At 47.7% G+C, this 10,112-nt stretch overlaps 1 protein-coding gene across 2 annotated transcripts; it reads left to right on the top strand.

Moving 5' to 3' along the window:
- The first annotated feature begins 61 nt into the window (after positions 1–61).
- Positions 62–9,826, top strand: APTX (aprataxin). 2 transcript variants are annotated; one of them, XM_066988685.1, is made up of 8 exons: positions 62–197; positions 408–547; positions 1,453–1,499; positions 3,878–4,207; positions 5,735–5,794; positions 8,008–8,234; positions 9,076–9,179; positions 9,476–9,826. In XM_066988685.1, the coding sequence occupies exons 2-8, from the start codon at positions 418–420 to the stop codon at positions 9,628–9,630; spliced, it is 1,053 nt and encodes a 350-aa protein (XP_066844786.1). In that variant the 5' UTR covers positions 62–197; positions 408–417; the 3' UTR covers positions 9,631–9,826. The 2 variants fall into 2 exon arrangements, with proteins under 2 accessions (XP_066844786.1, XP_066844785.1); XM_066988684.1 differs by having other exon boundaries at positions 136–273.
- The last annotated feature ends 286 nt before the right edge of the window (positions 9,827–10,112 follow it).

The following is a 10,112-nucleotide window of genomic DNA, read 5'->3' as shown; positions in this document are numbered from 1 at the left end:
CGGCGCCGCCCCGCCCCGGAAGCCGTGCTTGGCGGGCAGCGCGGCCAATCGCAGCGGGAGGCGGGGGAGGGGGTGCCGCGGGCCAATCAGCGCCGCCCGTCCTCCCGCCGCCCGCCCCGCCCTCCGCCTGCTCCGCGCTGAGGCGCGGCCGCGGGGGGGGGTGTGGGTCACGTGGTGCGCTCGGCGGGAGCCCGTTGGTGAGACGGCGTTGCCATGACAACCGGGCCTACCCACCGCGACCTGGCGAGGCCTAGCGGGGCCTGACGGGGCCTGGTGGGCCCGGGGGGGGGGCTCCGGAGGGCCGGGGGGGGCCTCGTGGGGCCGGGGCAGGTGGAGGAGAAGGAGGAGGAGGAGGGCGGGGGGGGGGGGCGATCGCCGCCGGTAACTCGCTGTGCTTCGCCCCGCAGCGCCGCCGCCATGCGCGCGTGCTGGCTGGTGCCGAGGGAGGGCCGCAGCCGTCGGATCCCGCTGCCGCACTCGGCCGCCGTGGTGGTGGGGCGCGGCCCGGAGACGGGGATAACGGACAGGAGGTGCTCGCGGCGGCAAGGTGAGGGCGGGAGCGGGGCCTTGCTGCCTGCCGGCCGCGGGTGGTGCGTGGGGGGGAGCCCCGCTGTCCCGCGCGGCTGCCGCACGGTGACGGTAACGGCCTTTGGGAGCCCCCCGCGAGCTGCCTGCGGGTGGGGAATCGCGCTTCTTCCCTTTTGGGGGTTCCCTGAGGCTTGTTCTCACAGTCGCTGGCTCACATCCCCTGTCTGCGTGGAAAACAGTGTTTCCCGATCCCTGGACCCATTAAACTCTTTCTTAAAGAGCTTCTTATGAAGATCTCTGGATCCTTAAAAGTTACAGCAAACACACACAAACAGGAGGAACTTCACCCTCATAAACCGAGGCACTGATCCTTAATATGAGTCCGAAGCCCACAGTTCTTACCCACTGCTTTCCCTCTCACTTTGCGAATAGCACATCACATCCCCAGTCTTCCACCAGCTGTTTTTTAGTGTGACTTCTGGTTTTATAGGTACATTGGTTACATTTTTTGGTACATTTAGGTACATTTTTACACATAAAAATACTTAAAATCTATAAAATACTCATCGCATCTTCCCTGTCTTATCTTCCCTCCCTTCTGGACGGTCCTGCTCCATGCCTGTGAGAACAGCAAGAACACGCAGAAGATTTCCACAGATTTCACCCTTATACTGAACTAATTTTACTGATTCACAAAGCAGAATAGAGAGGTGTGACTGACGTGCGTGGGTTAGTTGCATTTTGCCTGCGCTTGTTTAAAAACAGAGAATGAGGCAGAAATCTTCTTTCAGCATATTTGTAGAAGTCAGCCAGAGAATGCAGGAGGGGACTGAAATGCAGGAGTGTTTTCTGCAAGGAGTGGTTCAAAACAGTTCTGCCTGTTTTGTTTGCATATTTTTTTGACCCTTTGTTCTCTCTTTTCAGTTCAGTTAAAAGCCGACTGTAACAAGGGGTATGTCACAGTTAAACAGGTATGTTTTTAAATGGTTGTTCAGTATTTCTGGTGCTGGTTGGGTTGTTACACTTGAAGCCCACAAACAGTGCAAGTGACAGTACTCATCGCATGGTCCGGAGGTTCTCAAGCTGTTTTTTGACCAAGAAGAGCACGATATCTGCCCCTCAGAAGGGATCTGTCTTTCATTTGGGTGTTTCGGTGCAAAGACTGTGCTGCTTCTTCCAGTTACACTGCAGTCTTGGACAGCCAGAGTTGCAGCATCAGGGAACACTGCTGTGAATCCTCAACCTGTTCTTCCCAGCTCTGCGCTTTGCAGATTTTGGAGTTTTTCCCCTAAACTTGCTGATCTTCCTGAACGTTAGTCTTGCCTTTCTGAAGCTGAGGCAGCTCTTCACCGAGGGTCAGAACAGTCCCTGTACTAAAGGGTCCGGGCAGTTGCTGAGGGTTTTTGTTTCAATGACTGATGCAGCCAAAGATGTGGCTGTCTCCAGGGTGGGGTGCGATGTCAGACATGAGAGCAGGCATCCTCGTGTTGCATACTGGATGTGTGTAGGACCCCTCTCAAACTCACAATGACCAGTGTCCCCAAGGAAGTGTGAAGGGAAAGCTCTTTGTCCTCAGGTGCCAGAGCACGTGCAAGTGTCCACGGCAGCAGCGTCTGCGTGGACAACACGTCAGCCTGGTCAGTCCTCTTGCTTTCCATCAAAATGTCCGCCCAAGCTCAGAAAGCCCCGAGCCCCTGCTGGTCTCTGGTGAATCCTGCAGAACTCTCACAGACACGCTCTCACAGAAGTCAGTCCCCAGGAGGACCTCGTGGCAGGGGATGTTAGCATGTTTACACTGCCAGGTCTGGAGTTTTGTCCCCGTACAGGGTCCCAGTGGTCAGTTAAACAGCCCGTTGGCCGGGGGTGTGTGAAATGTACTTGATTTGAGTGAAACTCTGTGGAAGCGTAGGCTGAAAAGGTGCTGGCTGGGATCAGGCAGGTGCTTCATCGAAGTGGACACCGGGTAGCAAGAGGCACGGTACCATCTTGTGAAACAGGTGGATTTCCTAGGACAAAACTACAGAAACACTGTCAGAGTTTATTAGTCATAAGCAAGAGCTGGTTTCCTAAAACTTATTTATAAACATTAACCAAACGCGTTTTGCTGAAACCAGGGACTCCTGACTTCCCTCCGGTCGCCCTCTTGATTAGGCAAAATCTGTCTTCAACCAGTCACCGTTAGAGTGCCCACACAACTCTGCGTTACTGGTTCAGGCGGAGACAGAGGAAAAAATGCTGCTTTTCAGTTATCAGATAGACTTCAGGTAACTTCTCAGTCTTTAAAGCACTGTTTTGGGTGGAAAATCATTTTAGAGTTGCGTAGATCCATAAAACGATGAAATGAGACGGGCAAGTACATTTTGATTGCGCTGTCCTGAGCTTCTGCTAGAACAAAATTGATAGCAGAACTGGTTTAGTGAAAGCATAGCATGCAAAATGAAAATAAAAGCTTTAAAGTATACATAGACCTGTATATGTTTTGTACAAGCCGAGGTGGACTGAGAGGTTTTGTCTCTTAAAGCAACAGGCGAGTGTTCTCACTCTCTCTGTGTGAACACAGTCCTCTGCGGAGTGGGGAAAAGTTATCACATCTGCCTTGGGAAACAAAAAAAGCCAGGAGCAAGGAGCTTATCCCTGCATAGCTGAGCCCTCTGAGGGCACAAATAACCTACTTCCTTTCTTTCTTATTTTTTTGGTTACACAGGAGGGTGTTGAAAGTGTTAGCAGCATGCTTAGTGAGCCAGCTGTTGTGAGCCCGAGCTCTCGAGAGGAGCCAAAGAGTGAGATTATGTATTTGAAGGTGGATGCGTTGATGGGACAGAGTTTGGTGGGTGCTGGACAGGAAACAAAACATAGTAAAAAAGAGAAGAAAGAGGAAATAAAATAATCTGAACTCAGGAGGCTTTCTGGCGGTTATTGGACTGAAATAATTTCTTAAAACTACCCTTATTTTTTTTCAGAAATAATTGTTACTAACTTTGCTACTATTTTAACAGTAGGTTGGGTATTTTTTTGCAAATCCAGGCACAGATCTTCCTGTAACTCTGTAGCCAGCTGCAGTAGAGCTGCTGGGTCCTTTCCACACCCTGCCTCTGAGGGCTGCGTGCCACGGGTTGTGATTGCAAGACACGCAGCGAGGTGCCCCCAACTTTGAGCTTTCCTGATCCTGGGAGTGAGTCGCTGTGGGGCAGGCAGGCATGGCGTGAAAACAAAGCACGTTTGCTTTACAGAACAGTGATGTTCCAGGGCAACTGAGCTGCAGTTGCTCGTGATTTCAGTTTCATCTTCTGCTTTTTTTCTTTTCTTTTTTTTTTTTTTACTTCCTTTAATCTTTTTCTTTCTACCAAAGATAGGAGTCAACCCGACTAGTGTTGATTTAGTGGACGTTGGCAAGGATGAAGAGGTGAAAATGAGGCCAGGCCAAGTTCTGCACATTGTGAATAAACTTTACCCCTACACGGTGCAATTTGCTGAAGAATCGGGGAAAACTGTTACAGAAGCAGAAGAGAAAGTACAAACTGAAAAGAGGCCATGTGAGGACTCCTCCGAGAACGATGATATAGAAAACGTGCCCAAAAAGGCAAAGAAAATGGAGGCGGCGGATACACAAGGCAGTTCTGCAGAGCTCAAGCTAAGCAAGACCAGTGTGTCTCCACATGAAGGGACTTCGAGCAAAAAGGCAAGTCTGTTGGCATTAGTACTTCTGCTGTTCCTCCTGGAGTTTTCTCCTCCATCAGAGGGCTTTGATCTTCATTTTTGTGGGTGCTGCCTGTGGGACAGCTTCTCAGCTGGACGTGGGTCCTCGGAGTGTTGAGAGCACACGAGCTGCCATGTGCTAAGGCAAAGACTCTGCTCTTGACATCACACAGCTCCCGAGAAAGCTGCTCGTATCCATGCTAACCCGAGCTGGTGAGTGTGTGTGAAGGGGCTTGCTTTAGCAAGTGAGGGTTCGTTCTCTGCTTCCTGCCGCACTTTGTGCTCAAAGGACAGATCACGGAGCTCTGTGTCACGGGAGTCACACAAGAATAGCGTGCTGGCTCTTGAGATGAGATCTGCTTTCTTACAGACAGAGCAATGGTTATCTAAAAGCTTGTGCACAGAGAACAGAACATCTTGACCCCTTTTCTTCCTGCACCTTCTGCACCTGCCTCTCAGTTTTGGTCATTCTTTGTGGCAGAACCAGGTTTACATTGATGTTACCAGCCAAAGTCTTCTGAAAGGAACTTATTAACCCTGCTGACATGGACAAAATAATAATAATAATAAAAAAGAGCAATGGACGTCTTAGTGCTTCTGGAAAAGCAAAATTGCAGTTGCCGGAGGAGCAGGCATAAAAATGAAACCCTGAAGGAAGTTTCGGTCTCATGGGTTCTGGTGGGCTCTCCCCTTATTTCTTTGGTGGCCTCTGGCTAGTTATATTAGGGCCGTATTTGTGGTATGGGCAAAGAAAAATGACAATTCATTGGTTCTCTGTCAGCGCTGGAATAATATCTGAACATCAGCCTCCGTCAGAATGTGATGAGGATCGTCATTGGCAATGCTCGTGGAGTGCTTGGAATAGATAAATCATGTATTTTCGAAAGGTGCAGTGAAAGCATCTTCTGCTAGGTGTTCAGTAACAAAATTGAGAGATAATCTGATTGTGTTGGCTTCATCCTCCAGTACCTGTACTGCTTTTTATGCAGTCCACTCTGCCCTGCACAATACTGAAGGACAAATACATCCGAGTAGGGCCTGGCACCGCAGCAGCGCTGCTTTGTTCTGTGCAGAGCAGCATGTGGTGGGACAGCGAGCAGAGACCCTTGCACCTCCTTTGTCCCCCGTGACGCATGAAGCAGCAGGGCTGTATTAAAACGATCTGTCATCACTGGTAATCACGGTCTGTGCCAAAACGTGCATGCAAGTTACTAAGCTCAAGCAGGTACAGAGCTCCCTGCTGTTACATTTCCAGCTTTGAGTCCTAAAAGCATCTTGTTAAAAGGCTTTCAGAACTAGCTTTGTGGGGACAATTGGAGTGCCTGTGTTGGTGGTCGTAGAAAGGAAATAATTCAGGTGTCAATCAGCTTTTGTTTTTCATGTTACTTGGTTCGTTCTGTCATTTTGTTGCTATAGTTCCAATGAAAGTGCGTAACAGAATGCTTTAAAATGCATCATATTCGTATTTCTCTTACAAAAATGTGTGGTTTTTTTTCCATCTGTTCTTTAGGAACATTTAGGACACTGGAGTCAGGGTCTAAAGAGTTCCATGCAAGATCCAAAAATGCAGGTGAGAACTGTACACTTGTACTTCACAGTATCTCCTGTCTAACAGAGTTAAATGAGCTTCTTTCTTTCATTCTGCAGTTTACTTTAATGATCAGATTAACTGGTGGAGTATCACACAAGGGCTGAATTGTACTTTCATCTCTGTCCGTAGTAGCATTAATCTGGGAGTCTTTACAGTCCCTTTGGGAGCCTGCAGAATGTCAGAACTTCATTATCCCGGAGCTCCTTACACTGTCAAATTTGGCCAGCAGTTACAGAAAGGTTGTTGGGAGAGCAGGTGAGCAGCGTGGCTGCTTTGTTTTCTCTGGGAAACTGACAAAAATGGGACTGCGATTTGAAGTGAGCACATAGTGGAGACCCCTGTTTTCTGGCAGTCAGCACTATCTTATCTCCAAGTGCGGTGCAGCTTCCTGGTTTCTGGTAAACTTTAACTTTGCTACACCTGTGCAGCAGCTGGCAGGATGTGACCCCCGGCTCCAGCTCCACACCATTTCCTTGTGCCAGCAGGGATTTCCTGGGTGGCTTCTTTTAACCTTCTGCAGAGGCTCCCGATGCACCTCCCTTCCTCTGCTTCCCTGTGGCTGCGTCGTCGTGCTTTACCTTGGGCTGACTTTGCTGAAAGAAAGCAGCAATCTGACAGTGTCTTTTGTGGCTGCAGTGTGTACATACTTTCTCATCATTGTATCCTGAAAGCCTGAAGGGAATATTCCCCATCCCTGAGTAAAGTATACTTTCATTTTATTTCAGAGTTCTGCAAGTATATAGAAACTCCTTCCTGAAAACAAGATGTATAGCTTATCTCCAAAAGAGGCAGGATAATCTGCATCAAACAGTACTTGTGGTGGAATTTTTGCCTTGAGAGAATTATACACGAGGGTAATCCAGAAATTAATATTTCTCAAAACTGTGTGCACGTTCCAACCATTTGTAAACAGATGGAAAGCAGGAATTTCTCTCCAGATTCCCTGAGCTTGAGAAAAGCAGAAAGAGAGTTGGGCTACTTGTTCCTCCAGCACTGTTGCCTCGAGAGGCATCGTTCTGTGTGACCAGACCACCTTCAGCAGGTGTTGGCCAACTGGGAGAAGTGGATGGTGAACCCGGAGGAGGAACAAGATCTGTTCCTGCTGTGTTTTGACTGCTGCCCCAGTGTGTGGCAGAGTAGGGGCAGAATTCTTTTAGCTTGGGATTGGGCTGACTGACTGCCGCAGGGCTGTCCTGATATTAGGGTCGTGTTTTTCCTTTTGTACTTCTCAGCAAGAGTTAGTGTTCAGGAGGACATTTGTCACAGAAACCTGTGACACTTGGTTCTTGAAATCATAAAATAATTTCAGTTGGAAAATGCCTTTGGAAGTCAGCAAATGTGACTCTCTGGTCACCCCAGCCCTTGCTGATCTCCAAGGGAGAGCATTCCACAGCCTCGCTGGGCATCTCCAGGAGGTGATCACCCTTAGGCTTGAAATAATTTCCTTGGTAACCTATCAGAATGTCCCAATTTCTCTCTCTCTTTTTTTTTTTTTTTCCATTTCAAGTATAAAGTATTGAACTGCCTAGTGTTTTAGGGGGAACTGGATGCTGTTAGTTTGTTAGTTGCGGTTCAGAGTTAAACACACAAACCACAGAACTCCTACCTTTGCTTCTTAATCAATATTAAAGACACGACAAGGTGTCTTTTTCTGGAAACACCTTGTCACAATTGTCTTTCTCTCTGGCTGTGTATGCAAACACCAGAGTGTGTATGTATATAAAGATAGGACAGCAGTCTTGCTGCTGAAAGAATTAGTCTTATGATTTGTGTGCTGACAAAATTTTAATCTTCCTTCCCATAGAGCAAGACTGATCAGCTCTTTATATAAACATATGAAAGTAATTAGCAAAGATGACAAAGACACCATCCATCTCTCACCAACAGACTTGCAGCTAAGAGATCAGAGAGACAGCTCACAGTTTCTGCTTCAGAACCTGACACATTTTTACTGCCACGGACATGCCGTCCTGCCCTGCTCTCCACATGCTTTGCTTCTGTTTCTCATGATGAGCTGCATGGAATTGAAGCAGAGGGCAAAACGAAAACTCAGGAAAGGAGGGCACGAGAGACAGAAATCATTTCTCCTTTATATGAATGAATAACACCTCAAAATTCACTAACCACAATGGTTATAGGAATAAGACACTTAACTTCCAATCAGCATCTAATCAAGTTTCTTGTTTTGCTAGGTTTACAAAGACGAGAAGACTGTAGTCATCAAAGACAAATATCCTAAAGCACGTTACCACTGGCTTATTTTACCGTGGGACTCCATTCCAAGCCTGAAGGCAGTCACCAGGGAGCATCTTGGACTCCTGGAACACATGCATGCAGTTGGGGAAAAAATGATCGAGCAGTGCCCTGCTAGAGGCAGTCTGGAGTTCCGACTGGGTTACCACGCTATTCCCAGTATGAGGTGAGGCCCGTGTGAGTCATCAGGTGGAGCCCCTGTCCTGGGTTTACAGACCTGGGGCTAAATCTGTAACAGCCCGGCATTGCCGAGGGATAACCAGTCCTCCTAAACTTGAAACACTGACTGGCGTCCAAGTCGTTTGGATGCAGCCGTGCGCATGCTGCTGCATACGTGCTGGTGGGCTACACGCGCTTCTGGAAACAGGTGGGCAGTGCCCGTTGGGCCCCAGCAGAGTCCTGAGGCTGGGGCGTGGTACGCTGTGCCTGGCCAGTGGAAGAGGTGGCACTGCCATCAGCACGGCGCTAGGAACGTCCCCCCTCCCAGGGCGCTTGTCAGAGTGACTCTTAAGCCTGTCAAGTGCAGCCTGACACGGAGCGAGGATTTTAATCTCGTGTGTAAGTAAGCCCAGGCATTACAGTGCCCAAGTGCCTGCAGAGGATCTGGGTATTGCAGTCCCTGTTCCTCAGTTTTCTCTGATTCTTGGAGTGGGCCTTGAGTCACTGATAAAGTCCCATTGAGACACTCCACAAAGTTTAATCCTTTTGTTTATTAAAACCACCATCTCTGCCTTTCTGGAAACTAGAGACTGTAGTTACCTGCTAGTGGAATGTGCAGGGTGGTGACTGACTGTTTAAGTGGAACGCTTAGCATGGGACAGTACGTTGAACACACGGACTGTGTTTCTTCTGTAGCAGGATTACGGGTCAAACGTGATGAAATAAGGCTGATCCGTAAGTCTGACAGCTCTTCTCAACTGAATCATGCTTTATCTGGTACTACTGCAAGAAAACTTTGCACATTAACACTTTTCTTCTCTCTTATCTACATAATATATTTGTTTTAGTCACCTGCATTTGCATGTAATCAGCCAGGATTTTGATTCCGCTGCCCTGAAAACCAAAAAGCACTGGAACTCTTTTACTACAGAATACTTCTTAAACTCCCAAGGTAACGATTAAAAAAGGTATTTCGTAACATGATCATGTTTGTGGGGTCTAGCTGTGGGCTTTTTTTCCCAACAAAAGTGTAAGCCATACATTCTATCACAGTAAGTGAAGGTTTTGTGTGATTTCAGATATTAGGGAACAGGATTAACTAAAAGTCAACCAAATGGTGTGGATGGCTTAAAATAAAATGTAGTAATGACTTGCTGTGCGTGTGAAGTGGTGTTCAGATTTCTGCAGTGTCACGCTTTTCATGGTATTACACAGTCGCAGTATCTCATGTCTCTGGTTTTATTTCAGATGTGATAGAGATGGTAAGAAGCAAGGGAAAAGTAACAGTGAAAGATCATGCCTCTGAACTTCTCAAATTGCCCCTCAGATGCCATCTTTGCAAACAACAGCTATCCACTATCCCACAGCTAAAGGAGCACCTCAGGAAACACTGGCCAAAATGACACTGCAGAAAATCATCTGACAACCCATGTGTTCGGATTTCAGGCTAAAGCAATGACCTTGAAATGTTAAGGGACATGTATGCGTTTTGTTAATTGCATTGAGAAATGTTAAAGGGAAAACAGAGCCCGCAAACAGCAGCACGGTAACGTTGTCAGAGCTTAGACAAAAATTTAATAAAGTGACTTCTGAAATGAAGGGTGTTTGCAGCTTTGTTGTGACACTGCCACACTAATCTGTATGTGAATGGAAGCATGGAAGAAGTGTTTTGTTTGGATGAACATATTTATTTAATTCAGAAGTTGAGGTGCTAAGCCCAGATGTAGATTTCAGTAGCGAAGGGGAAGAAGCAAGGATTCAGAGGTCTTTCTCTCGATGTATCCTGCCTGTCACTGAGGTTTTTTCTGGAGATACGGTACTGTAGAGGCTGGTCTGGCTGGCAACAAAGCTATCCCAGGAGTGTACTGACAAAGTGTGGGGAAAG

The sequence above is a fragment of the Anser cygnoides genome, chromosome Z (genome assembly GCF_040182565.1).
Source record: "Anser cygnoides isolate HZ-2024a breed goose chromosome Z, Taihu_goose_T2T_genome, whole genome shotgun sequence".
Classification (NCBI taxonomy): domain Eukaryota; kingdom Metazoa; phylum Chordata; class Aves; order Anseriformes; family Anatidae; genus Anser; species Anser cygnoides.
This window is presented reverse-complemented; position numbering and strand designations above follow the sequence as displayed.

Bases quoted from the DNA above. Each gene is read 5' to 3' on its own strand.
- APTX (XM_066988685.1), top strand. From the start codon at position 418: ATGCGCGCGTGCTGGCTGGTGCCGAGGGAGGGCCGCAGCCGTCGGATC. The intron at 4,208-5,734 runs GCAAGTCTGTTG...TCTGTTCTTTAG, and splicing joins AAGGGACTTCGAGCAAAAAG to GAACATTTAGGACACTGGAG. The intron at 9,180-9,475 runs GTAACGATTAAA...GTTTTATTTCAG, and splicing joins ATACTTCTTAAACTCCCAAG to ATGTGATAGAGATGGTAAGA.